The sequence below is a fragment of the Thrips palmi genome, unplaced genomic scaffold, assembly GCF_012932325.1.
Source record: "Thrips palmi isolate BJ-2018 unplaced genomic scaffold, TpBJ-2018v1 HiC_scaffold_2, whole genome shotgun sequence".
In the NCBI taxonomy this organism is placed as follows: domain Eukaryota; kingdom Metazoa; phylum Arthropoda; class Insecta; order Thysanoptera; family Thripidae; genus Thrips; species Thrips palmi.
In genome coordinates, this window is record NW_023144629.1 from 1,373,148 (window position 1) to 1,400,591 (window position 27,444).

At 55.2% G+C, this 27,444-nt stretch overlaps 3 protein-coding genes across 5 annotated transcripts; all 3 read right to left on the reverse strand.

Annotated features, from left to right (window-relative positions):
• Positions 1–907: 907 nt before the first annotated feature.
• LOC117647151 (N-acetylgalactosaminyltransferase 6) lies at positions 908–5,642 on the reverse strand. Of its 3 annotated transcripts, none has more exons than XM_034388719.1 (12): positions 5,471–5,642; positions 4,974–5,186; positions 4,842–4,905; positions 4,629–4,776; positions 4,388–4,554; positions 4,106–4,294; positions 3,838–4,015; positions 3,524–3,752; positions 3,223–3,444; positions 3,037–3,138; positions 2,804–2,950; positions 908–2,705 (listed from the first exon to the last, which is right to left on the reverse strand). In XM_034388719.1, the coding sequence occupies exons 2-12, from the start codon at positions 5,151–5,153 to the stop codon at positions 2,583–2,585; spliced, it is 1,749 nt and encodes a 582-aa protein (XP_034244610.1). In that variant the 5' UTR covers positions 5,154–5,186; positions 5,471–5,642; the 3' UTR covers positions 908–2,582. The 3 variants fall into 3 exon arrangements, with proteins under 3 accessions (XP_034244610.1, XP_034244611.1, XP_034244609.1); XM_034388720.1 differs by lacking the exon at positions 5,471–5,642 and adding an exon at positions 5,388–5,464; XM_034388718.1 differs by lacking the exon at positions 5,471–5,642 and adding an exon at positions 5,297–5,418.
• Positions 5,643–11,265: 5,623 nt separating this feature from the next.
• LOC117647081 lies at positions 11,266–18,134 on the reverse strand. Its single transcript, XM_034388590.1, has 16 exons — positions 18,104–18,134; positions 17,612–17,774; positions 17,162–17,303; positions 16,697–16,802; positions 16,404–16,625; positions 15,808–16,079; positions 14,865–15,679; positions 14,636–14,794; positions 14,417–14,561; positions 14,233–14,338; positions 13,847–14,074; positions 13,115–13,466; positions 12,426–12,570; positions 12,114–12,219; positions 11,577–11,801; positions 11,266–11,472 (listed from the first exon to the last, which is right to left on the reverse strand). Exons 1-16 carry the CDS (start codon positions 18,104–18,106, stop codon positions 11,359–11,361), a joined length of 3,303 nt encoding a protein of 1,100 aa, XP_034244481.1. The 5' UTR covers positions 18,107–18,134; the 3' UTR covers positions 11,266–11,358.
• Positions 18,135–18,669: 535 nt separating this feature from the next.
• Positions 18,670–26,673, reverse strand: LOC117647331 (sex peptide receptor). The gene is made up of 6 exons (XM_034389050.1): positions 26,600–26,673; positions 26,324–26,458; positions 25,650–25,893; positions 22,902–23,144; positions 22,141–22,392; positions 18,670–21,518 (listed from the first exon to the last, which is right to left on the reverse strand). The coding sequence occupies exons 1-6, from the start codon at positions 26,671–26,673 to the stop codon at positions 21,168–21,170; spliced, it is 1,299 nt and encodes a 432-aa protein (XP_034244941.1). The 3' UTR covers positions 18,670–21,167.
• Positions 26,674–27,444: the final 771 nt, after the last annotated feature.

A 27,444-nucleotide genomic window follows, 5' to 3' on the forward strand; every position in this document is an offset into this window, starting at 1 on the left:
AGCGAGAAGAAACATCGCCCGCCAGGCCTTCTCCTCCTCCAACAAAAAGAGCACTGCCAACCTAGCCCCCTTTATATTTTTTTTTTTATTTTTTAGCGTCGTTTCCAGACTTTTTTGAAGCTGCCCGTACATTTTCTTTCCGTCTCTTCCGCGTTTGTTACCTTTCTTTGGCCCGTGGTGCGTTTCAATCATGAGCCCTACCACTCCATTTCCAGGCTCTTTGTACGGACGGTATGTCATGTTGTACAACGCAAGCATGGCAGTTACCGGGCCCGAACCGGCATAAGATCAATTGTGGTCTAGCCTTTCCAGTCAAGTCAAGATCCGCCCGCAGAGTCGAGAGTAGGCAACCCGCTCGCCTGTTGCGCGCTGCTTTTGAAAAAATGTTGGATTGTTTTTGATTTGCCTGGTCGGGCGACCAGGGCGACCAGGGCGACCCTGCTTCCCGGCCCGGCCGTTGCGAGCTGCGCGCTGCGCCTGGTTCCGCCCCTTCCGCCCGCTGGTTCCATTTCAAAAGGTGAGGGGTGCAACTTCAATGAGCCCGAGTCGCGTCGCGGCCTAGTCGCGGCCAGGGGCTGGGCTGGCTGGCTGGCTGGGCCCTAGGGGTGCCGGGGTTCACCGGCACACCCTCCCCTCCCCTCCCCTCAGTCAGTGCCCCAGATCCCACCCCTACGACCACCGAGGTAGTTCCCAGTAGTCTGCTTGGGGCTGCCCCCCCTACGACGTCCACCTCTGCCCCTCTAGGCAACCACCAATGTAAAACAATTGTAGCTCACAGCGAACAAGATTCTGCTAGAAGTTTCTTAAACAGAATGAGGGCTATCTATTGTCATCCAAATTTTTCTTTCCGTGGAGTTTTTAGCCGGATTGTGAGCAAGGGCCAATGGACATAAACAAAAGGCAGTGGTAAATTAACATAGTTGTTTATTCATTAATAAGAATTATCAATACTTCATCACAGAGACACATGAATGGCAGGTAGAGCTATCGCTACTTGTATTTCCAAGTTTCCTCAAAATCACAAATAGTTGACAATGATAAAAGTGTAGTGTACACACCACTTTCCATGACCAAATCAGTCACATAATACACAAAATACAGGGAAACTTTGCTGTAATATAAGGTTTTTCGGTCCAAGAGAGTAAGAATATAAGGTCCAGTTAACATGATCTCCCTCATTACAATATATTGTTCTCCCATGGAGTCTTAGTGTACAAAGAATGGAAAACAAATCCTTTCTTTCTCCTGACCAATGTACAGTGGTGATTAGAAATAAGCTACAGCACCTTCACACATACAATGCTTTCCAACAGATGTGAAATAATCAACCAAGTGTTACACCATATGATTGCTCTTTCCCTTCGTTCAACCAAGAAGTGTTTGCTGAGATCATTGGATGGAAGGCAATCACAGAACCAGATTCACCGGTCGAAATTTAACAATTTAAACGGTAACCTGTTTTAAAATTTAAACTGCAGACAACTCTCAAGTTCTGAAACTTGTTTTGTTACCTGTCAAATCTCTAAAATTCCAATTTGTCATAAGTTAAGTAAAACAGGCAAGGAATACATAATTTGAAACATTCACGAATCTTTCATTGTCAAATCACAGAAAAGTTGCAACATATTCATCACAATGAGCAGTGATTCAATAAATGTACACAGTACCCAATCAAAACCTTTTTAAATACAAACAGCAAAAATGAATTCACAAAACCCAAGTTAAAACAAGCATCTTCAAGAGATCACTAGCCAATAATAAAAACAGAATCAATTAATACAGTAACATAGATAACAAAACCTACAGTTTAATGACTTTACACATAGACTGAAAAAATTATAATACAGCACAATCATTATAAAGTGCCTTTCACTTGATACATAACTAAGACAACACTTGTTTAAATGACTCATGAAAAAAATTCATTTCTTTTCCATATTTCCATAGTCTTTACAAAAAACAGTCTCCTCCATAGAAATAATAAAGAAAGTAGGCAAGTCTGAACTATTTCCTTAAGCACCCCACATTATGTTATGTGTTAAACAAAACAATTTTTAAAAAGATGCAATTTATAATAACAAAAAGCTGATAATAAAAACTTTGCTCTACTTGATCAGACACACAGTAAAGGTATAGCAACATAAATTAAATACCAATTTTATACAAGTACATACATACATAGTACCAATAGCAGTACCAAATTTTTGAAAAGAAACATTATCCTGATAATGTTGCTCATTCAGCTAGGACTAGGACAACAATCTAACCTTTAACATAATATTCAAGAAATTTTTACAACTTGTGCAAAATTTTCTTCTTCTTCACAAATCATCAACATTTTTATACAGTTCCAAGATTAAGACAAGACCATTCTTGATATTCTCTCCGTTTGGCACAAAACATTGAGCAGAGTAACAAAGCTTAATTTACAGATAATAGTTACCTTTTTTAAGATCAGAGGTAGCACATTCTATACAAGGTCAGTCAGTTAACCCAAACCTCTGAGGACAAATTCCAACATTCTTCAAAAGTCAGTTTTAATAGCTACTTTAATTTGGTCGTAAGAATTATTTTTAAAATACCTATTCAAAGATCCACCGTTGGGTTTCAGAGTTAGGATCACATTCTGTGACATACAACTGCCTTGTGCTTGGATCGCAATCTAGACATCTCTGATTTCCACCATGTATGAGCCACTGCTTATCCTAAAGAGGGGGAAAACACAAATGTAGCTTGTTTCTTTGGTATCATTTCAAATTCACATAAAGAAAAGCAACATATGAGGAAATATTTGAAAGCTTACTTTGTTAAACCGCCAAAGTTGGTTTCCTCCCATTCCGTGGCACGAATACAACGTCACGCCGGCTTTCTCTCCAGGTTCAGGCACATCCCAACATAGGGTTTTCCTTCTTTCTAGTCTTATATCATTTCTCCATGTCAGTTTGAAGAGCTACAAGAAAGGTGAGAATACAACTTTAGACAGGTATAGAAGACAAAATAAGGAGTTGGTAGAGTAGAGTGACCAATGAGGTTCACCTGTTCGCTATTTGAAGGGTTGCAAGTTGAAATACCAAATTTCTTGCTTTCAGTCTTATGGTCAGTGTCAACACACAGATCATTGGCAACAACACTACGAACCTGGAATTTTTTTTTAAAAAAGTTAATATTACAGTGCTTTTAAATGAATGAAGGACATAAATAATTATCCTTGATGGGACTCACCCTGCCAGTAGCCAAGTCTGGAGGTTCAACGGGGGGATACTTTTTCGGCAAGTCAAATGCCACATTTTCCATGAACCACTTAAAAGGTTTACATTGCAACCTTTTCCGCAAAGCTTTTTGTTCGGTCAAGTCACCAGGATTAAGGTCTCGATAATGAGGGCGGCGCTTGTAGAGATACTCCGCATATTCATCCATCCACACTTCTGCAACCCTGCGATAGTTCTGGAACATTATAACAACAATGCCATTTCTGTTGTTTCTAATAAGCTGCAAATTTAGATAGTAACCTCCAAACACTCACCCGTCCTACAAAATCTCCCTTGCCAGGATTGGAAAATGGTGCAAACTTTCTGTATATGTGACCTACTCGAGAGCATGGGGCATCTAACATCCTGCCACCACACTGCCAGATCTTAAAGCTGAGCTCATACTGCTCTCCTCCCCAAATGTCAAGGCCCGGGTCATAGCCACCTAGCTCCCAGAAAAACTTAGCACTGATTGCAAACAGGCCACCAGCCATCACAGGATTCCTAAAAACCAGAGAAAAATCAATAGGTTATCAAACATTTGAATTGGAAAAATGAATGTGAGCATGAATTGAGAACCATCACTCACTCAAAGGGCTCAGTTGGCTTTTTAAGACTCTCTGGTAAAAGGGGAAGCCTCTTGTAGAAGAACTCCCAGTCAAATGCTCCACGGGCACCCTCATCTTGTGAACGGTACTCGAAAGTGTCGTATTGAATCACATCAATGAAGGGGCAAACACAAGTTCGGTAATCTTCAGCAATGGGATCTGTGCATACACACAGATAAGGAGAAAAAAAAGTTAGATTTTTCAGACATTGAAAGGTGAGGGGCTTTACATGTACAGAAGCAATCTCACCTAGCAAAGGTGGAAGCCAGTTAGTATTGGCTTCAGTATGAGAGTCCAGAAACACAAGAACTTCAGCTTTGGCTTGCTTGGCTCCTGCAAGACGGGCTCTGATCAATCCCGATCTTTCATGCAGTCGAACAACACGCACTTGAGGCAGGTGCTTGGCTATATATGAGTCTAGTTGCTCCCCCAACTCAGCTGCAAGTTAGCATGAAAAGGTACAAGTAGGAAAATTAAACCCCAAATACTAAAAAGTGGCCAAAATAATGGATTTCAAATAAATTAACTTACATTTAGATGAATAATCATCTACTAGAATAATTTCTGTCAAAAGTTCAGGTGGTGTGCGAGTGATGACACTCACTGCTGTACGCAACAAAGTGCTGAGATGTTCGTTATAGAAAGGAACTACAACACTAACAGATGGGAGATTGCTGCGGTACATTTTTTGTAGACATCTGAAAACAGATAAATGAAATATGTAGAACACCACTAAAATAAGGAGAATAAATAATATTTCCATTATTCTTACCCTTTGTGACGGATGTCTTTGACAGAACGATTAAGAGCAATCTCATCACTTAGTAGTGCATTGAAACCATTGCTGTTGTAAAGCGCTGTCTTCTTATTAGTGTCATAATTAGAGGAGAGGGAAGCTTTGACTCCCTGCTCACCCTTACCTGAAACATAAGAAAGCAACACTTCAGTTCAGGAAATTCTTGGCCGAAAAGCGAATTGACATTACCCCTTCGTTTCTTTTCGGCGTAGATTAAAGTGTAGTTGTGCCAGTCAACCCTCTCGACATTTTCCTAGGGAAGAATAAGTAAATTAAAAATCAAGAACAATATACAAAGCTCAATAGCTTCACAGAACTTACATCAGCAGCGGCTTTCAAGCGTTGAGCAGCTGGTATGTAAATGTCTTTAGGGTGTTCTCGTCGTCCATTTGCTCTGGATGAAGGAGGATCTCTCACAAAGCGGAAAACAATCACAGTAACTATAACAGTGCACACCAGCAGAACTCCAAACTTGCACAAGCTTTTGATACTTAAGCGCATCTTGAGCAGATTGTTAAGTGTCTTGTCATATCTCTGCAACAGAAAGACAGTTCATTCACCAACAAAACCAATCAACACTAGTCACTGACAGGTTCCACGACTAGGAGTCAGGAAGCAGCACGAATAAGACGGCAAGGCCCAACTTTGTCGGCGGTAGGGCATGTCAACGGTCTCTTCATCCCAATATTTGCAAAATCCACAAGAATAAACTGACGGCTGAAGGGGCAACCTAACCTCCACGCGAGCCGTGACAACACCACCGCCGCGCCGTGCGGGGCAACGACTCGCCACATCGTTCGGCGAACGCGTTAACGCACCTTAATCGCTCCAGGCCGGGCCAGGGGGCGGATCCAGACGGTGCGGACGGTCCAGAGGCGGAGGCGAGGGGAGAGAGCAATCGCAGGCCCAGTCTACAGTGTACGCCCAGGCCAAACGCAGGCGGAGGCGGCCATCATCGGGTAACGATTGACGTTCAACCCAAACAGGTGGCGGGACTGGCTGGCTGCCGGGGGAGGGGGGAGGGGGGGGAGTCGACGTCGAGGAAGGGCCAGGCAGGACCAAGGCCGAAGAGGGAAGGCCCAGCCGAAAGGGTTCGCCTCGCCCTTATCGCTGCATATTTCCGCCGAGTTATGCAGCCCCCCCCCCTGCCCCCCCGCCCCTCCCTGGAGTCCACCCACCCACGCCCTTCCCTCCTGGAGTCTGGAGCAATCCCCGCGCGGCCTGGAGGGGCCTGCAGGCTGCAGTCACTGGAATCCTGGAGCCCGGCGACCGGCCGGGGCAGTACACTGGAGTGGCGCGAGCAGCGCGCAGCCGGACAGGTATCCGCCAGGGAGGCTGCCCCCAGGACGTGGACGCAGGCATTGCTCGAGTAAGTGTGCGAGTGGGTTAGGTGCGCAGGTCATGGACGTGTTCGAAAACGTTTGAAAGTCCATGCTCTGTCTCTCTTATCTCGCGCGAGTGTGACAGAGACAGACGATCCTCCGGAATCACCTGTCTGAGGGCGCCATCGGCTTTTGAGTGAAATTTACGTGGCGTCTTGCTGCCGTGTGCGCTGCAGGCAGATAGCGAAGGTTACTCGCGACCCGTTATCGGAAACTTTGGGTAATCTGCGAGAGTGAACCTGAGAGGCAGGCCGCTCACCTTTCGAGCTCTCGAGCGTTGTCTGCTCGGGGACCGCCCGTCAGCCGCGTGAGAAAAACGTGGCCAAATACTCGAAAAAGGCGTTTACTGCACTGTGTGTCATTTTCTGGATTTGGCTCAGGCCGGCCCCGCCCGATGCCCCAGCGCCGCCATGCGTCCGTTGTGGATAGCGGTGCTCGTCGTGGCCGCCCTGGCCGCCCTGGCCGCCCTGGCGTCGGCCTCCCCCAAGCCCGTCGTGTTCCCGGACGGCTCCAGGGCCGGTAGCCCCGCGCCGGGGCAAGGCATCCAAGGCTACGCCCCGGGCCAAGGATACGGCCAGCAGCACCAGCAGTACCAGCACCAAGACGAACACCGGAACGCAGGTAGGCACAGTGGGCCAGAAGACCGGTGGAGGCGGCCAAAACTCTAGACGCGTTTTGAGCTCCAGAGTCGCTAAGAGCTCAAAACGCGTCTAGAGTTTTGGCCGCCTCCACCGGTCTTCTGGCCCACTGTGCGAGGGCTCTCTTCGGAAAATGACGGCAGTGGGGCACGCAGTGGAAATAGATTGATTTCAAACAGCAGTGCTGCCATCGTCGCCCTGTCTCTTTTTCCTTCTCTCTCGCACTCCGCAGGCGCCATGCCGGCTGGCCGGGTTTGTGTTGACGCAGGTGTCAGCGCCGCCTGCGCCGCCCGCCCCGTCTGGCTCGCACTCTAGCCCCACTGCCAATCCGCCAAGTCGGCCGAAAACCGAAAAAAAATGACGTCATAAGCAGAGCGAAAAAATTCCAGGCAGCCGAATGCGTTGAATCAGCTGGCTGGGAGTTTTACGCCCTGACGCCTCCACAGTGTAGCAGGCCTTGCGCTGATTCCCCGTTTTGTCTCGCCGTGTCTGTCCAGGCCATCCAGGCCCAGGCCATCTAGGCCCGGCTGCGGGCGACGCCCGGGCCGCCCCGCACCGCTTCGCCGTCGCGGAGGCCACCGCCACGCCGCTGCCGCCGCAGGAGGACAGCCGCGTGCTGTTCCAGCAGCACAAGAGGAAGAAGAAGAAGAGGAAGAAGATCTGCAACCTGGCCAACCTGCTGGCGGGGCGCGACGCGGCGGGCGGGCCGACCGGGCCGGGGCAGCAGGCGCAGCACCGCGCCGCCCGCGCCGTGCCGGGGTCGCCGACGTCGCAGCAAGGCGTGCAGGGCGTGCAGGGCGTGCAGGCGGACGGCCGCAGCTACGGCTCGGGGCTGGGGCTGGCCGGCTTCGTGCTGGGCACGCTCGTCGGCTCCAAGCTGGGCTACGGCTTCAACCACCACTACCCGCCGCAGCAGGGCGGCCACGCCCCGCCGCCCTTCACGCAGACCCAGACGCAGGTACAGCACAGTGGGCCAGAAGACCGGTGGAGGCGCCCAAAACTCCAGACGCGTTTTGAGCTCCAGAGTTGCTAAATGGGACTCGAACCGAGCATGTAACCTCACCAATGGATTGCTCTCCGAACGAGGAACCCATTGGTGGGGTCACACGTTCGATTCGAGTCCCATTTAGCGACTCTGGAGCTCAAACCGCGTCTAGAGTTTTGGCCACCTCCACCGGTCTTCTGGCCCACTGTGTACAGCCGAGTTTCGGAGCGAGGCGTCTGAGAGTGAGTGACTCGGTTGACTCGTGCTTCTTGTCCTCGCGCAGGTGCAGGTCCCGGTGCAGCCGGTGCAGCCCGTGGTGCCGGTGCAGCCCGTGATCCCCGTGATCCCCGTGGAGCCCGCCCCCGTGCACGAGGACTACGACGACGTGGAGGACGACCCCGTGGTGGGCAGCGCCGGCCCCGGCTACAGCCTGTGCGACCAGCTGCAGAACCCGCCGGACCCCGGTCCCCTGGACTCGCACTTCCCCCTGATCCACGGCCTGCTGCAGGGCCAGGGCGGCCAGGGCGGACAGCGGCCCCTGTACCGACCGCCACCGCCGCGGCCGCCGCACTACGGCTACTACCGGCCGCCGCACCCCGCCAGCGGCGGCCTGCTGTACTCCTACATCAAGCCGTGGACCGACCTGTTCTTCAAGTAGCCGCGCGGGTTCGAATACCACCCAGTGTTTGTTTTTTTTTCGCGTGCGGTGCGCGCGTTGTCCTGGAAGACGCTCGGTGGGTCACTGGGTCAGGCGGCGTGTCGTGTCGCGGGCCGGCCGGCCGGGCCACGCAGCTAGGACCTCCCCGCCTTGACCTGTGTGAACGAACCGAACGAACAACGAAATGGCATAATGTGGAGACCGACAGTGTCCGCCCCGCCGCCACGTCTGTTTTTGCAAGAGAACGGCGCGGGGGCCCGGGCCTCCGAGAGCCGCTCTCTCTCTCTCTCTCTCTCTCTCTCTCTCTCTCTCTCTCTCTCTCTCTCTCTCTCTCTCTACACACCTATACGGTACGCTCCACGAGGAGTGCGAGAGAGACAGCGCGACGAAAACGACTCTCGGATTCAGTCTGCAGGCTGAGTCCCCCCGACGTGCAACCCGTGCAACGCACCCACGCCGTCTCTGTGCGGGCTGTGCGCCCGCCTGAAGCGTGGGAATTCCCCCCCCCTTCCTGCATTGCCTCACCCGGACAGAAGAAACTGTTTTGCCTGGGACAAAGCACAGTGCGATATGCAGGGTCCCGAATGTGTGTCCCTAGTCTGTGTTCAAGAGGAGAAGTAGATTATCCTCGCTGGGTTCATGCCCACCATTCATTAAGTGTGCTCTCTTTGCTGGTATGATCTCCGGTCATCTCGTCTCACAATTTCATTCTCATCCATTGTCGTAACTCTCGCACACATTCGTTTATCTTTCCAATTTTTACCTCTCTTATACAATTAACGTAAAAGACAACCTGTGCTGTGATAACCCTGTAAATAATCTTAGTTGCTAGTTGTTATAACTGATGTCGTGTCCAGCTAAATAACCAGCTGATCGTTTTGTTTGAATTAAACTTTTTATTTTTTTCACCCTGTGACTTATAATGTGTGTGTGTGTGTGTGTGTGTGTGTGTGTGTGTGTGTGTGTGTGCGCGTGTGTATGCGTGTGTGTGTGTTTGTGTGCGTGTGTAAATGGGTCAGTGGGATTTTGCAGTGCTCCGCGGCGCCCGCGGCCCGCCGAACGCCGGGCGGCCTTGCCAAAACCACGCACTCCGCTTTATTCTTTATTCGTCGTGTGCAATCCGTGGGGGCAGCGATTGCCCACCTTACCAAACACGACGACGGCGATGGCGCTGCCCGGGAGGCCGAGGGGGCCCCGTGGACAAAACGCGTGTCCAGCGGGCGCCCCGCCCCGCCCCGCCCCCGCACAGCACAGGCCGGCCGGACCCCAGCGAGTGGGCCCAGTGGGGCACTGGTGTGAGGCAGGTCAAGATTCCCCCCCCCCCCGTGCTTTCCGGGTCCCTGCCCCTGCAGTTACATCACCGCTTGAATCTGATCAAGGAAAGTGTTCCCTGGCACGGAAGGAGGAGGACCGCGGTGCTGGCTGCGCTGCGAGTGCGGGGACGGAGGAAGAAACATCACAAGGAGCACGCAGAGGAGGAGAAGATCCACTGAGCAACTCTGCGACCGCGGATTACCTGGAGTCCTCTCGTTTCATGAACATTCAATTTTGGACAAATGTCGAAAGATTGCATTCGCAAGGTAGACTGCTTCCGCTTCATAGAAGCATCATTTGCCATAGATTTGGAGATCGCTTCAGTTTCGACGGTGTAGTTTGCAGCGGTGATCGCCAAGCTCGGCGGGCCTACGGAAAGCGAAAGGCAGGGGCTTGCGGCGGGGCCGGGCGCCGCCAGGTTCGCGGAGGTGGCCCGGCCGGCTGCCCGTCTCCCTCGCACTCACGGGGGGCGTGCCGTAGTCCGCGTGAGTGCGAGAGAGACGGAGCGACGCGACGCGGAATCAGTCTGGCGGCCGGGCCGAGGGCCGACGCCGACCCGAGTCGCGACCGCGCGTCGGTCGGTCGATAACCACTGCTGCTGCTCCGCTGCTCGCTCCCCATCCTCCCCGGCTGGATCCGAGAGGGCGCCGCACAGTGGGCCAGAAGACCGGTGGAGGCGGCCGAAACTCTTAGGCGCGTTTTGAGCTCCAGAGTCGCTAAACAGGACTCGAACCGAACGTGTGACCCCACCAATGGATTGCTCTCCGAACGAGGAACCCATTGGTGGGGTCACACGTTCGATTCGAGTCCCATTTAGCGACTCTGGAGCTCAAAACGCGTCTAGAGTTTTGGCCGCCTCCACCGGTCTTCTGGCCCACTGTGCGCCACTGTCTCTCTCGCTCTCCCATACGGAGCGCCCCGTGAGTGCGAGAGAGACAGACCTCTCGGAACCAGCCGGAGGGCGGCAGGCGGCAGCCCGCTCCGACGCCTCGGCAGAGCGATCCTCAACATCGCTTTCGTCTGTCTCTCTCGCGCTCGGCGGGCGTTCCGTGTGCATGCTAGAGAGAGAGCCACGAAACGCTCCTCGGAATCACTCGGGCTGGTGGAGCCGCCTGGGGCACGGAGCCTGGGAGCCTGGGGGCGAGACGGGGGACAGGGTTGGGTGGCTGAACGTGTCAGCCGCTGGGACTCATTCTTGCAGTTCATGCACTTTCCACGAGCCGCACAGTGGGCCAGAAGACCGGTGGAGACGGCCCAAACTCGAGACGCGTTTTGAGCTCCAGAGTCGCTAAACAGGACTCGGAGCGAGCGTGTGACCCCATCAATGGATTCCTCGTTCGGAGAGCAGTCCATTGGTGGGGTCACACGTTCGGTTCGAGTCCTGTTTAGCGACTCTGGAGCTCAAAACGCGTCTGGAGTTTTGGCCGCCTCCACCGGTCTTCTGGCCCACTGTGAGCCGACGGAACCTTGAAAGGTGCAAAAGCACCTAGGAAAGGGCCCTGCTCCTCCAGCGGTCGGAAAGTGCAGACGACGCAAAGACAAGCTCATGCCTTAAGACGACACAGAAATAATCGGGAGAATTTGTAAAAGACCGCTGCAGCATCGGCGTTCGTTCGCCGAAACAAGAAAGGACGCTTTTTTTTATTTTTTCGGTGCGCGTTACAGAGGGCGCCGTGCCGCCGAAAAGTGGTTGAACACGCCCAGAGATTGTTAAAACGCTTAAAAAGAACTAGGTGACGCAGTTGTCCGGGTTGATGGAGTGGAAGATGGGCCTGTCCAGGAGCTCGTGCAGAGGGTGAACCCGGTTGTACTCCAGGCAGTCCAGCTTGTAGAAGCCGGCCACCTGTAGTCAAACGAACGGCATTACACTCCCACGCCGGGAATACCCCGCGCTCGCGCCGCGCCGTCCGCACGGGGTAGCGCCACTCAGTTCCACAGTGCACCCACGTGCTGGCAGCAGATCTGCACGGGCGTGGGGTACACCATCCAGATGACGTTGATGCCCTGGTCCGCGCCGAACAGCGTGCCCGGGTACGTGAAGAAACCGTGCGGCCCGGCGCGACTCTGCAGCCAGTCCAGCCGGAAGTTGAGCTCCATGGAGGCGTCCACCTCCTTCACCTCGCCCAGCACGTCGGACAGCTTGGCAAAGCTCTCGTTCTCCGTACCGCCCACCTGCACAGTGGACCGGCCAGTCGTTTCAACAGTGGCCCGCACAGTGGGCCAGAAGACCGGCGGAGGCGGCCAAAACTCGAGACGCGCTTTGAGCTCCAGAGTCGCTAAACACGACTCGAACCGAACGTGTGACCCCACTAATGGATTCCTCGTTCGGAGAGCAATCCATTCGTCGGGTCACACGTTCGGTTCGAGTCCCATTTAGCGACTCTGGAGCTCAAAATGCGTCTAGAGTTTCGGCCGCCTCCGCCGGTCTTCTGGCCCACTGTGGCCCAACGCAATTTTCCTTAAAAAAAAAAATCCAGGTCGCACTTGAATGAGGAAGCTGGTGACGGCCAGACCGTCCGACTGGAACATGGCGTCCTGCCTCGTCTTGAGGCTCTTCTTGTAGTGCACCAGGTGGAACTCCAAGTCGCACCTGTTGACAACCCGTGATTTATCGCAGTGGCGAGGCGGCCGCGCCAGTTCAGTCAAAGTTTAGTTTGCTTTGGAGACAGGCGCGGATCCAGGGAGGCGGCGACGGGGCCAGATAGGTAGGCAAAAAGTCTCGCTTTGCCCCTTGTAAATAAATAGACAACTTCTGCGCCTCCCTGCTGGATCCACTAGCTCTCCAGTGTCGCGCACCTCTTGCCGTTGATGCGGTGCATGGCGCCGACGTCGTCCGGGTTCTGCGCCCAGTGGAAGTGCGCGGAGTCGAAGACGTACTCGTCCGTGAGCGGGCCGCCCGCCAGCACGGGCACGGGCACGCCCTCCTTCCACGTGATGTCGACTGGCGGCAGCGGGCGGCCAGCGGCCACGTGGCGCGTCAGTTACAAGGAACGGACTCCTCCCAACAGCCCCTCGTCGCACAGTGGGCCAGAAGACCGGTGGAGGCGGCCAAAACTCTTAGACGCGTTTTGAGCTCCAGAGTCGCTAAACAGGCCTCGAGCCGAACGTGTGACCCCACCAATGGATTGCTCTCCGAACGAGGAACCCATTGGTGGGGTCACCTGTTTGGATCGAGTTCTATTTAGCGTCTCTGGAGCTCAAAACGCGTCTAGAGTTTTGGCCGCCTCCACCGGTCTTCTGGCCCACTGTGCGTCTCTCTCCCTCTCACGGCCACGGGGCGTCCCGCCGGGGTGCGAGAGAGACAGAGCGACGAGGCGAGGGCCTGCCGGCGAGGGCCTCGGGGGAAAGGGACGCGATCGGATTTCGGGCGACTACATCCCTCTGAATAAAACGGCGCGGGGCTTACGGCAGCGTTACACTGTAAGTGAATTCTCTCTCTTCTCTCTCTCTCTCTCTCTCTCTCTCTCTCTCTCTCTCTCTCTCACTCGCTTCGCCGGTGTTGCGCATCTCGACGGGGACGGCGGCCGCGCCGAAGTGGCCGCGGTACTCGAGGGGCGGCATGGGGATGCTGGGCACGGCGGAGGTCTTGATGTCCAGCGGCGCCATCAGGATCTCGTGCTTGGACGCGAAGGGCGCGTTGGGCCACTCGTCGGGGCGCAGGGCCATGACGCGGCCCGAGGCCGTGCGCCGCAGGTCGCCGACGGCCACGTCCTCGTCGCCCGCGCCGCCGCCGCCCGCGCCCTCCTTCACCACGGCGTACAGGGGCCGGCCGCCCAGCGGGTACGTGTCGTGCTGCCGGAAGTCCAGCGACAGCCGCAGCGCCTGGAACGCCGCCACCTGCGCGCGGAAACCGAACGACCACGTCCTGACTGCAGGGCACCACGCAGTGGGCCAGAAGACCGGTGGAAGCGGCCAAAGTTCGAGACGCGTTTTGAGCTCCAGAGTCGCTAAATGGGACTCGAACCGAACGTGTGACCCCACCAATGGATTGCTCTCCGAACGAGCAACCCATTGGTGGGGTCACACGTTCGGTTCGAGTCCCATTTAGCGACACTGGAGCTGAAAACGCGTCCAGAAATTTGGCCGCCTCCACCGGTCTTCTGGTCCACTGTGCACCAGGACGCAGTACGCGCCTTGCGACCACAGTGTAGGCAACCCACTCGTCACGCGTGCCTGCCGCGGCCTACCTCCAAGGCGCTTGCCGCCACGCTACTCACGTTCTGGCAGCAGATGCCGATGGCCTGCGGGAAGACGATCCACACGAGCGCCTTGCCGTCCTCGCGGCCGAAGAAGCGGCCCGGGTACATGAAGTACTCGTGCGGCTTGACGACGGACGACATGTAGGACAGGTCGAGGCCCGGCAGCTCCACTTGCGTGTACAGCTCGTTGATGCGCGGCAGCTCCTTGCACAGCCGCATGAACACGTCGCACTCCGCGCCGCCGACCTGGCGAGGACCCACCGTGCATATCTCTTTCTCTCTCCCTCTCTCTATCTCTCTCTCTCTCTCTCTCTCTCTCTCTCTCTCTCTCTCTCTCTCTCTCTCTCCTCTCTCTCTCTCTGCGTTTCAAGTTGATAACAACAAAAACAAAGACGGACTCCCACCTGGTGGAGCACGCTGACGACGGCCAGCCCGTTGGGGTGGTCCATGGCCTCCGTCTTGCTCTTGTAGTTCTCGTGGATGTGCACTAAGTGGCACTCGATCTCGGACCTGAGAGCAGGCCGATTTTGTACTGTTTACCAATTTTTTTTTTCATTTTTGTGTGTCCAGGCCGCGGGGGCCGCCCACCTTGCGCTGTTGATGGTGTGCGTGCCGCCGACGGCGTCGTCGTTGGGCAGCCAGTGGAAGTGCGCCGAGTCCAGGATGTAGCGGCCCTGCAGTGGGCCGCCCTGCAGCACGGGCCGCTCCGTGCCCTTCAGCAGGCTGATCTCCACTGGCCGCGCCAAAACAACATTAACCGACTCCGATTTCGAGATCTCGATTTTCCCCTCTAACAGTGCAGCGTACCGGTCTCCCCGCTGTTGGTGAGCACCAGGCCGACGCCCTTCTGGAAGTGGCCCAGGAACTCGAGCGGCGGGCAGGGCAGGCGCACGGCCTGGTTCGTGTCCAGGAAGACCGGCGACCCGGTGGCCGGGCCCTCGTAGGGCGCGTCGGGCCAGTCACTGGCTGGGGGTCAGTGAGGGCGTTAGTGATGGCTCGAACCAGCGAACCGGCGCCACTGCCGCTCTCCCACAACCTGATCGTTCCTTGACGGGGCCGGTGAGGTTGGAGAAGCTGACCACCCTGGAGCCCATGCCCACCCGGCCCGAGGCGGTCCTGGACACCAGCCTGCCGGAGGGCGTGGTCTCGACGCGCCGCTCGGCGTCGGCAGGCTTGTCCCCCGCGCCAGGCCCGGCCCCGGCGGCGCCCTCGCCCTCCGCCGTGGTGTCCAGGAGCTTGGGCTCCGAGACGTGGCCGGCCAACTTCCCTGACGGCGTCCTCTCCACGTAGTGCCCGGACGGGGTCCTCTCCAGCACGTGCCCCGACGGCGTGGTCTGCACCAGCCGGCCCGACGGCGTCCTGGTCAGCTCGTGGCCCGACGGCGTGATCTCCACGCTCGGCACGTCGGACCGCTCGGCCGGCATCAGGTTGCCCGACGGCGTCCTCGTCATCAGGTGCCCCGAGGGCGTCTTCTCCAGGACGCGGCCCGACGGCGTCGTCTCCAGCAGCCGGCCCGACGGCGTCCTCTCCATGTAGTGCCCGGACGGCGTCCTCTCCAGCAGCCGGCCCGACGGCGTCCTCTGCACCATCCTGCCGGAGGGGGTCTTCTCCAGCAGGCGGCCCGAGGGCGTCCTCTGCGCGCCGGGGGTCGCCTCCACCATCCGGCCTGACGGCGTCCTCTCCAGCAGCCGCCCGGACGGGGTCTTCTCCAGCAGCCGCCCCGACGGCGTCCTCTCCAGCAGGTGCCCCGACGGCGTCCGCTCCACCAGGCGCCCCGAAGGTGTCCTCTCCAGGAGGCGCCCTGACGGCGTCTTCACCAGCTCGCGGCCAGACTCGGTCTTCTGCACCTCGCTGCGCGAACAAGGGACTCAGTCCTGGTCGCTCTGTCTCTCTCGCACTCACGGGGCGTCCCGTACGGGCGCGAGAGAGAGAGGCCGCCGGGGAAGCGAAGCGAAGCATTACGAAACAGGCGCGCTCACCCCTCGGCGCCCACGGCCACCACGCCCTTGCTCTCCGCCTCGCCCAGGCTTGTGCAGGGCCCCTCCACGCTGAGGGCGCTCACGTCCGTGCCGGGCGCCGGGCGGCCCTCCCCCGCGGCGCACGTCTGCTCGCGGCCGCAGTTGAGGGAGAAGCCGTCCCGGCTGCCGGGCGCCAGGTGGAAGATGGTGCGGCCCTGCAGCGGCTGCGCGTCGCGGTAGTTGCGCAGCAGCGGCTCCTCGTTGACGTTCAGCAGCTGCCGGAAGGCGGCCACCTGCACAGTGGACGCCGTGCTCGCTCTGTCTCTCTCGCTCCCACACGGACCACCGCGTGAGCGCGACAAGGACGGGGCGCAGTGGGCCAGAAAACCGGTGGAGCCGGACAAAACTCTAGACGCGTTTTGAGCTCCAGAGTCGCTAAACAGGCCTTGAACCGAACGTGTGACCCCACCAATGGATTCCTCGTTCGGAGAGCAATCCATTGGTGGGGTCACACGTTCGGTTCGAGTCACACTAAGCGACTGTAGAGCTCGAAACGCGTCTGGAGTTTTGTCCGCCTCCACCGGTCTTCTGGCCCACTGTGCGGGGTGGTGGTGCACCTGGTCGGGGGCGACCGACAGCGGGGTGCGGCTGATGAGCCACTGGATGAGGTGCGAGCACGAGGGGCTGATGACGGAGCCCCAGTACGAGAAGTAGTCGCGCTGGAAGGGCGCGCACAGCGACTGCAGCGACTGCGGGCTGATCTTGAAGGAGGTGTGCGGCTTGGTGATCTCGGCCAGCCCGCGCGCCACGCCGTCCAGACCGGCGTGCTTCGCGCCGCTCTGGAAACAATGAAACCATTCGGAAGTCGTTTCACCCCTCCCTCCCCCTCCCCCACTCTCGCTGCACGTACGGTGAAGAGGAAGGCCAGAATGACGACGCCGTCCTTCTTGAGCAGGGCCTCCTCCTGCGTGGCGTATTTCTGGTTCACGTGCACCATGTGCATCTCCAGCGGCACACTGCCAAACCGAAATCACTGGTGTGGGCACAAATCCCGATCGCGAGGCCCCGCCCCCCTCTCCGTTTCGAATTTAGGGTCCGTCCATAAAGCGGGCAGGGAGGTGGGGGCCTACATACTAAAATGCAGGTTATGTGCGGCAGTTTGCCAAACGGCAGGGGTCAAAACGTGGTTATCCACTGGTTTAAGGACTGTTGTTTCTAACGAGCGACCTTCAAGTGCCAGTTGTGCGCGCGCACTCACACACGTCAGCCCACAGTAGCCATTTTTTCGCTACTTGTTGTCCCGGTATCCGGGGGGTATCAACATGGATGGCGGGGGGTATCTACATGGAGGGCGGGGGGTATCCACGGCGCGTACCTGCGCCCTTCAAACGTGTGTTCGCTGCCCTCGCCGTCGTTGGGCCCCCAGTGGAAATGCAGCTGGGAGAACTTGTAGGTGCCGTCCAGCGGGCCGCCACTGATGGTCGGGGGGTCGCCGTCGAACTTGCCGCTCACCGTCACTGCGACAAGGCCATTGCGCTGTCTCCCTCGCACTCACGGGGCGTACCGTAGTGGTGCGAGAGAGACAGAGCGCGGTGCACAGTGGACCAGAAGACCGGTGGAGGCGGCCAAAATCCCGGACGCGTTTTGAGCTCCAGAGTCGCTTAATGGGACTCGAACCGAACGTGTGACCCCACCAATGGATTGCTCTCCGAACGAGGAATCCATTGGTGAGGTGACACGTACGAGCCTGTTTAGCGACTCTGGAGCTCAAAACGCGTCTAGAGTTTTGGCCGCCTCCACCGGTCTTCTGGCCCACTGTGCGTACCGGTGAAGCCCGTGTTGTTCAGCTTCATCTTGGTGGGCGTGCTGCCGTAGTTCTGGTAGGCCAGGTCCGGCACGGCGACGGGCACCGTGTCGGCCATGTTGATGTCCACCGGCGCCTGATGCGCGTTGGCGTCCACGCGCTCCAGCTCGGCGCGCAGGTCCTCCTGGGAAAGCAGCCGCGGACAAGAAAGTAAATCAGCGTCTCGCAAGGATGTTTTAGCTGTTTTTGTTATGTTTTTTTTTTTCGGAGTATCAGGCCGCTTAAGACGCTTCTTTCGCCATAAAAAAAATGTGAGTGACCGCCTCTCTCGACGTGTCGTTTCTTTCGGTGGAAACTTTTTTCTTTTCTGACGAGTGGGGTGGGGGTGGGGGAACGGAAACACTGTAAGCACGGCCGGCTGAGACCTTAATGTGGCCGACGTTGTTTTCGTCTGTTTGTTTCTTCTTTTTTTGTTAATGTGGAAAGAAAGCCACTTTAGGCGCACGCGCTCACCATGTCTGCTGCTGCCTGGCGGCGCTAGCGGCGCGGGCGGGGCGGGCGGCGCGACGGCGGTGGCTGCGGGTCACCCCGGGCAGTGCGGCCGGTCCGTGGGGTTCCCCTCTAGGCTCCCCGCGGGCTGCGCCGGCTGCGCGCGGAGGCAGGGCCGGCAGGGCGCGCTGGGCAGGCGGCGCAGGCAGGCCCCCGTCATGGGGAGAGCGGACTCGGAGCCGCCGTGCCCGCCGTGCTTCTGTTGTTATGGCGCCAACAATAATGCATTGCTGGCTTTGGCGGGCTTGCCTCGCCTTCTTGGCTTGGCTTGGCCAGCCTGTCGCGGCGTCGCGGCCCCGGCCGTTTCAGGGCAAGCACTTTACGCTTCAATTTTTGAGCACGCTGTTGTACCGCGCCCCACCTGGAAAAGAGCGCGTTGCTGCTGGCTAACCCACTGGAAAACTCGTGCGAAGCATCGCTTCGAAGAAACCTACCGAGAAATTCACCGCGTTTCGCATGGGAAAGTGAGGGGAAGAGCGCCAGCTTTTCTGAAAAATCTGTCACTGGGGTTTCGAATCGAGAAGCAGCAGTTTCATAATTTTGGAGAAGTTTATTTTGTTCCTCTATATTTATTCATATATATTCATTGCACAGTCTCAGCAACAGCTTCGTGGCTCGATGTACCTATTCATATTCATAGACATAGCTATATTATGCCTAAACATATCAAAGCCATCGACATCACAATCAACATAATCACAACCAGCCATCACACAATGTCAGAACAAGTTGGTGCGAGCCCCCCAGAGTGCACCGAGGTCGTCCTCGTGTGTGTCCAAAAAATTACGTATAGCAACACACGAGGTCTTACACAGCGGCACTATCGGAGCGAATCTTGTAAACGCTTCTCAAGCTTTGATTTCATATACTGTTTATGCCCGTCTCAAAATGGCCCAGCCAATCGAACTCAAATATCGCAACCAATGACTTGATTGAAGAAGCCGCGCAAAGCGTCGTTCAATTTTTGCTCATAAAATTGGTAATACATTACAATGTCTGAGTTGTTTCAAGCGCGAACTTAGGCTCCAAAACCTGGCAATACATTCAGAAGAAATGAACAACATTGTAGGTGTAAATTACCCACTCACCTCAGGGTAACAGAATGTATTATTCGAGATTACAAACTCCCAACAGCTTGGCGATGTTTGTGCAATATGACATTGAAAAAGAAATCGACATATACGACATGGAGCTATTTACATTCATTTTAGAACAAACAAGAAATCATCAGAAAAAACCGACAGAAAGTTCTAAGAGTGAAAACAAGGTATTTGACTTGAAAAAATATTATCAACGACCACAGTAACGAAGCGCCCACTTGAAATGGGAAGAGCTAAATTTGAGCAAATAGACGTGCTCTGATTTTAGAGACAGTTTCTCTAAAAGAAGCCATTAAATGAAGAGGGGTTTGGCATCGCACACACGTGCCGTCGGACATTTTTGTCAGATATCTAAGTTAGTAACTGGGCATCCACCTAACTACTTCTTAAAAACACATATCTAAGCACTGGGGAGGTAAGACCCGTGCCATGTGATTCAGTCACATCCAATAGAGACAGGGAAGAAGACAACAGGGCTTTAAACATTTTTGAAACGTTTCGTAAGGACAGGCAATCAAATGAATTCCTCCTCGCCCTTCAATGCAAAGTTACTTCCTCTCAGTTCTCTATTCCTCCGGTCGCCCGAGAGGAGGAGTCTGGACGCAGGGAATCGTGACTACATGGCACTATATAGTTAAATTTTCTTCTCATTTTGTGACAGTTAAAGGAAGAACACCATAACACGCGTTCATTTGCAAACACTGCATGGTCTAAATTCTAGATTTGTATACCAAGCACCCCGACACACTCGCAGAATTAAGTCACAAATCACACACGGCAGTTTCCAAACGTACTCAAGGAACATTCATAGTCTAAGAGCACACAAATGTTTGCCATTTACTAGTCTAGAACAATTCTTAATATATTTAAAGTAACGCATCGTGATGACGAGAATATATCATGTTATATTTCAATTTTTATCTTGTATCGTAGTAAAATCTTCAATAAGTACACAAAACGTAACATTAATCATATAGTCCCGGCGGAGCAAAATAGAGTCTGCGATGTATATATAAGCATAGAAACAGAAGCAAAGTATAAGTGTGTCATTGACTCTGCGCTCTATTATAGTCTTTTTATATGAACGGGGAAAAACTTGGCTGAGTGTTAACACATATTTTATATTGATGGGAAAGGTAGTGGTTCAGTGGACTACAGACATCTGGACGCGTCAAACGCATTTTTTCTGTACACCGCTGCTTTCTTAAAAATAAAAAAAAAAATAAAAAAAAAACATAACAACAATAAAATGGGATGTTTACAATTTCAACAATATCCACAATTTCAATTCACAGTCAATAACATTTTTTGTCGTAAATATGGCATTTCACAAATCTTTCACGCAAGCTATATACACAATGCAAAATAGTTAAGACAACAACAAAAATATTGTTAAATTCGTTTTGGTATGCCAGCATTCTTGTCTGATATGACGTCAGTAGGTACACCCTCCAATAAACAAGTAGGACAAATTGATTACAAAACGAAACCACGTTTTTATTGAGTCGCATACCTCACAACATACCAACCCCTATTCCCAATTGGAAGGACAAGCCATGGTCTTCCCGCCAAAGACTGTCCGCAGATACGTACTGTCATGCCGTGCTTTTTTGCCGTTCAACACAGAGGCAAACATGCCCGACGCGCATTTATTTACAAAGCAAAAAAAAAAAAAATACTCAGAAAGCCCTGCTTGCTTTTCTTCATAGTTGGTGGCGAAGTAAGTCACAACGTGTTCCTAAAACTGCAGCAGTCTTTCCATTGAAAAACGTCAACCGCGGGCAAACCTGACTCCAGCTATTTGACAGCTCAGCAGCACACTAACCGACACTAACACACACACACTCACACACACACACACTCTCGCAATACACACACGCACACAAACCAACACACTCACACATTCTACCCTCGCACACACAGCCGGCCTACAGCGCGGTCTCGGTGCAGGAGCGCGGCCCGTTCGGCCCGTTGTGCACCAGGGTGTAGTGCGAGGACTCGGCGCCGCCGCCCGTCGGCCGGTTGTTGAGGCGCTTGCCGCGCCGCGTCTTGGTGGGGCCGTTGTTGCCGTTGAGGAAGAGCTCCCGGAACGTCTCCCGGAACTGGCGCGACATGCCGCAGTAGATGGCGAAGTTGATGGGGTAGGACACGATGATGAAGAAGTTGGTGAACAGGATGAGCGTGTTGACGATGGTGTAGTTGAGGATCTCCTTGACGCTGGACGAGATGATGTGCAGGATGGTCACGACGGCCAGGGGGATCTCCACCAGCAGGAACACCTGCAGCAGAGCAAGCGGCGTGTATTGCGTGGGGGAAAGCTGGAAGGGGGCAGGAGCTTTGATCCAACTTTCCAGAGCGGGAACTTTATGTTTGAAATTAGCCGACGCTTCGGACCAACAGCCGCTTAATTTTTGGGCCTGCCTGTAGTAGTGCTCAGATTGCGGTGCACAGTGGGCGGTCAAAATTCTAGACCCGTTTTGAGCTCCAGTGTCGCTAAATGGGACTCGAATCGAGCTTGTGACCCCACCAACGAATTGCTCTCCCAACGAGGAATCCATTGGTGGGGTCACACGTTCGATTCGAGTCCTGTTTAGCGACTCTGGAGCCCAAAACGCGTCTCGAGTTTCAGTCGCCTCCACGGGCCTTGTGGCGGCAAATCCCCTACACTGTAGAAAATTCCGTACCTTTGTACGGAAATGGTACAGAAAAATATAGTACGGAGGTACGGAGAAAAGTACGGAACGTTCCGTACTTGCTCCATTATGAACCCATGTACATGGGTACGGAAAAAAAGTACGGAACGTTCCGTAAGGTGGCAAGTACGGACGTTCCAGGCAAATTATTGACCACAGACATGTTCCGTACTTTTTCCGTACTTTTTTCCTCACAGTGTGTACGCACCGTGACCACCACGATGAGCATGAGCGTGGTGCAGTTGGAGTCCCGCAGCTTGCGGCACTCGGACTTCCGGTTCTCCTTGAGCAGCGTGGCGCGCTTGTCCTGCGCCTGGCGCAGCGCGCGGAACAGCAGCACGTTCAGCACCACCAGCGAGATGCAGGGCAGCAGGTGCACGAACAGCACGCGGAACATGTAGTAGCTGAAGAAGTACACGTCGATGGTGAGGAAGTGCGTCACCCACCACGCCATGTCCACCTGCGGCAGGGAGAGAGGGCGTCAGGACAGTGTGGGCGACGAGCGCCTGTCTAGCCCTTAATGGTAATGGTGGGTAGGCAGTCCCGTTAAGCACGCGCGTCTGCGGGATTGCCTACCCCGACACATGCAGGCGCCACGCCGCCTGGTGAATCAGAAATCCCGCAAGTAGACGTTTTTGCTGAATTTGGGTAGCCACTGCGTCCAATCTAGTCACCGTCAAAAGCCTCCCTGAACGCCCAAGACTTCTAAAGACCGTACAGTGCAAACCTAACTGTCTACTAAGTACACACCTACAAATGCATGCTTGCAAGTACACACTTACAAACGCATGCTTGGAGAAGTACACACTTACAAATGCATGCTTGCAAGAAGTACACAATTACAAACGCATGCTTGACGCCGTATAAGTGCATGCGTCAAGCATGCGTTTGTAAGTGTGTACTAGCAAGCATGCATTTGTAAGTGTGTACTTAGTAGACAGTTAGGTTGGTAGTGTGTGCTGCACGCACCTTGCAGACGACCACGTTGGGGTTGCCCTCCCAGTTGATGGTGACGGGGCGGTAGGCGCGGTCGAAGAGGCGCGGCGCCTGGTGGAAGGCGGCCGCCATGAAGATGACGCCGATGCACTTGAGGACGCGCGGCATGTTGCAGTAGGTGCGCGCCACGGGCGCGTGGCACACGTAGATGTAGCGCTGCAGCGCCAGCCCCAGCGTCAGCCAGATGGACGCCGTGTGGAACATGGCGGGCAGCACCTGCAAAGGCGAAGCTTGCTGTCTCTGTCGCACTCGCGCACAGTGGGCCAGAAGACCGGTGGAGGCGGCCAAAATTCTAGACGCGTTTTGAGCTCCAGAGTCGCTAAACAGGACTCGAACCGAGCGTGTGACCCCACCAATGGATTGCTCGTTCGGAGAGCAATCCATTGGTGGGGTCACACGGTCGGCTCGAGTACCATTTAGCGACTCTGGAGCTAAAAACGCGTCCAGAGTTTTGGCCGCCTCCACCGGTCTTCTGGCCCACTGTGCCCCGGGCCGCCCCGTGGGTGCGACAGAGACGCGGCATGCCGTGATACTGCGCGCTCGGCTTCTCGCGGCGGGCGTCTGCGTCTCTGCCCGCGGGGAAACACGAATACCTGCCCCGCCGTGTTGGCCCCACCGTGTTGGCCGTGTCACTCAAACGCCACCGAGGCATTCCAGGGGCCACGGAGCCGCCACTGCTAAAGCTCCCCAGCGGAACGAGGCGAACGCCCCACAGTGGGCCAGAAGACCGGTGGAGGCGGACAAAACTCTAGACGCGTCTTGAGCTCCAGAGTCGCTAAATGGGACTTGAACCGAACGTGTGACCCCATCAATGGATTGCTCTCCGAACGTGGAATCCATTGATGGGGTTACACGTTCGGTTCGAGTCCCATTCAGCGACTCTGGAGCTCAAAACGCGTCTAGAGTTTTGTACGCCTCCACCGGTCTTCTGGCCCACTGTGCACGCCCCAAGCGCCCCGCGGCGACTTAAACAACCACCTCGAAAGCACACCGCCGGAAAAACCAGTTCCACCGAATTCATCGTCGATTCATCATCGCTTTCGGTGATTACAATGGAAAAACGGGTCGGTGAAACAGGCCGTGCATGCCGAAGGGACGTGCGGTTGTATCGGAAACGTCACTGGTTGGCGGGCCCGGCCCTCGACGGCGAGCTCAACGAGCCCCGGACAAAACGCCAGCCCTATCCTGCAAACCGATTCCAAGAGTCCTTTTTCGTCGCTCTGTCTCTCTCGCACCCATGCGGGAGGCCCCGTGTGTGCGACGGAGACAGAGCGACGACAACGACCCTCGGAATCACGAGGGCACGGTCCTCGTCGCGCTCGGCGCGCGCAGGGCGCAGCAGAGAGTCGTTTTCATCGCTCTGTCTCTCTCGCGCCCGTACGGGACGCCCCGTGAGAGCGAGAGGGACAGAGCGATGGAGCCGGCCATTGTGCCATCGACAGCGCGCCACTCGTTGCCGAGTGCACGGCGTGGCACGGCGTGGCACGGCGCGTGGCACGGCGCTGAGCGAAGTCCGGGTTGTTCCAGTTATTCCGGCGCGGCGGTGCCCGTCACGACTGGACGCAACTCGTCGCCACAGTGTCGCCACATCAGCAGGCCAGTCGGATAAGTCGGGAAATTCCCCCGCAGCGAAAGGGGTGCCAACCTCAGCAATAATAAACTCTTTGAGACTGAAGCCTTTGTGGGTGGCGGGAGTTGCATGCGGTGAAGGCAGGCTGCGGTCGGTTGGCGACCCTTCGGACACTGGTGCATCCTTGGAATTCGGGCCTTATTATCTGGCAACAGTGGTGTAGCCGCAGCCAGTGTAGCGGATGGACAAGACGCGGCAGATGTCCACCGCAGCATCCTGCAGCATCCTGCCGACACGGCCCATGAGCCAGATGGTCCTGCAGGCGGCTGCAGGTGCGTGTGTCTCTGTGAGTCCGCAGGACGTGATGTTGCTCACTTTACAGCCTGCGCAGCGCGATCGCGGGGAGAGGCGCACCACTCGCAGAAAGGGGGAGGAGGAAGGGGGAAAAGGGGGGAGAGGGGGGGCAGGGGGAGGGGGAAGGGGGGGGGAAGGGGGAAAAGTAGGGGAGACTCGGCCGACAATAACACACTCGCTTGAAAAAACGTTTTTCCTAAACGATGACCGGTCCCACACGAAGAACTGGAACGTTTCCTCAGACCAAAGAGAATAACTCATGCGTTCAAAAAGAAAAGGGAGCGAGAGAACTTGGCAAAACTTTCAACTGCCGCCTGGATTCTGCGAACCTGACGCGGCGGTGCATCTGACACTCGCAATAGCTGCAGCGAGACGACTTTTTCGTTTTCTTTTCGAGTGTACTGCGCATGTGTCGCGCCGGGACGAGTCCTGATTACTCAGCAGAGCATCCGCGTGGCGCGCGCATTCTGAGTTTCATGAAATTTTGAGCGCGAGCCTTGCTCGCCAGTTGCTATCGCAGCGGCAGCTCGGGCCCGCCACACCAGGTAGCTTTAATATTCGCAGCCAGCTCTGTGTGTGTGTGTGTGTGTGTGTGTGTGTGTGTGTGTGTCGGTGGGACGCGTTGTTCGCGGTGGGCGTCCTGACGGTAGGGCGGGCTGCAAGCCCTCTGCGGCCAATAACAACACCTTATTGCTTCAGCCAGCTTGTTGAGGGACTTTGTGCGGGCTTTCGCGCTGGCTTTCGCTCGTCCGTCGAACGCACCAACATGTTTCACGTCGGCCGTCTTTCATGCTGACCTCATTCATGGCGGTCCAGGCGAAGCAGGCGCTGACGGGGGACAGGGGCTTGTAGTGGTTGCCGAACGTGTACATGTAGAAGAGCCAGGGCGCGGGGAACAGCAGGGTGAACATGTCGGAGAGGGCCATGGCCATGAGGACGGCGTTGGTGGAGGTGCGCATGTGCCGCTTGGACAGCACCACCACGATCAGCGTGTTGGCCACGATGGTGATGACCAGGAACACCGGGGTGATGAAGCCGTACCTGCAACACACACACACTCGCGTCACGACACGGCTTTGGTTCGGGGAGGAAAAGGGGGAAAATCGGAAATGAAAATTGAGCTACGCTTAACCAGCCCTAATCTCATGGCTTGACATTGCGTACCACATCGCTTTTCGAGACGTACACTACAAACCTAACTGTCTATTAAGTACGCACTTACAAACGCATGCTTGGCCAAGTACACACTTACAAATGCATGCTTTGGCAAGTACACATTTACAAACGCATTCTTTGCGCCGTATAACTCCATGCTAAGCATAGGCGTTTGTAAGTGTGTACTTAAGCGTGTACATAGTAGACAGTTAGGTTTGTCGTGTAATAAATACAATGCCAGTTTGTAGTGGAAGGTCGTCGAGGGCTTTGAAGCCGTCACGGAAGCGCTGGTGAATCGAAGCACTGTCTAGCTTACATGGGCCGGGCGTACTCCAGGGGGTACTCCTTGGAGATGTTGAGGTAGTGCAGCGTGGGCGAGGGCGTGGGCCCGCAGAAAGTGACGTTGTTCCATAGCGTGCAGTTGGCCTCCCAGTCCGGGGACTCCGTCACACTGCCAACAGCAGAGAAACAAACACGTAAATACGGAATTCCCACAAAAAACGCCACTCATTACTCATTGGATGCACCGAGTCCGTAAACCAATCACCATTACATTTTTTGGTTCCATCCGATTTAAGGTTAATTTATGTACGTCATGGGACAAAACGAGTCCACCAGGCGGAACCAAATAAATGTACCTCTCTCAGATGAGCTGAAAATTTGCATGGGTGACTTTTAGACGCGCATTATCTCGACTCTAGCACGCGCTTTTCCAGTGTGTGCGACCATAGCAAGACGTCCCGAAGTGAAACAATCCTAATTGCCCGCACTGCCGCCCGCCGAAGCCAAGGCTATCAGGAGGGGATGGGGGAGGCGGGGGGCAGGAAGGGAGGAGGGAGGGGGGGGGCGTCGGCCGCAAAGGAGTGCCGCGTTTATTAGATCGGAGAAACTCGCGTCCAATTCGCCGACAGCGCAGCCAGTGCCAGCCGAGCGAAGACTCGCGGCTGTCTCTCTCTCTCTCTCTCTCTCTCTCTCTCTCTCTCTCTCTCTCTCTCTCTCTCTCTCTCGCAACCTTACGATGCGCACCACGAGCGCGCGACAGAGACAGAGCGGCTCTTTCAGAATCAGTCCAAAGCCTCCCTTGGTTCTTCTCTGTCGCCACCGATTTCTCGTTTCCGGTCCAGGGACCGGAATAAACAAGTAGGCGCCTGATCGCCGGATAGGTCACTTGTTGATCGGTGTCCAGTCGGCTGCAACTGGCAAGGGATAGACCTTTGAGCCGTCAAATCGGACTTTTGCTTCATTCGGCCCATTTTTCACCAGTTTCCCCTCGAGTTTTTAGATTTACAGGAAGGACAGTACGTAAACTTGACAGACAAACGAAGACGTCCCGCGGGTAAAGACCAAGGCAAGCGAAAGAAACTGAAAAACGAAAATTGGGGCATCTGTGTTATGGGGTTGGCGGACGCGTGGTGCAAAAAAACACGTCACGCCTAG

Bases quoted from the DNA above. Each gene is read 5' to 3' on its own strand.
- LOC117647331 (XM_034389050.1), bottom strand. From the start codon at position 26,673: ATGCAAATTTTCAGCTCATCTGAGAGAGGTACATTTATTTGGTTCCGC. The intron at 26,459-26,599 runs GTACATAAATTA...TGCTGTTGGCAG, and splicing joins GACTCGTTTTGTCCCATGAC to TGTGACGGAGTCCCCGGACT. The intron at 22,393-22,901 runs GTGCGTGCAGCA...TCCCTGCCGCAG, and splicing joins CCAACGTGGTCGTCTGCAAG to GTGGACATGGCGTGGTGGGT.
- LOC117647081 (XM_034388590.1), bottom strand. The intron at 15,680-15,807 runs GTGAGCGCGCCT...TTGTTCGCGCAG, and splicing joins GTGGCCGTGGGCGCCGAGGG to CGAGGTGCAGAAGACCGAGT. The intron at 14,075-14,232 runs GTGGGAGTCCGT...GGTCCTCGCCAG, and splicing joins TCGTCAGCGTGCTCCACCAG to GTCGGCGGCGCGGAGTGCGA.
- LOC117647151 (XM_034388718.1), bottom strand. From the start codon at position 5,332: ATGAAGAGACCGTTGACATGCCCTACCGCCGACAAA. The intron at 4,295-4,387 runs GTAAGTTAATTT...GCTAACTTGCAG, and splicing joins AGATGATTATTCATCTAAAT to CTGAGTTGGGGGAGCAACTA. The intron at 3,445-3,523 runs GTGAGTGTTTGG...ATAATGTTCCAG, and splicing joins AGGGAGATTTTGTAGGACGG to AACTATCGCAGGGTTGCAGA.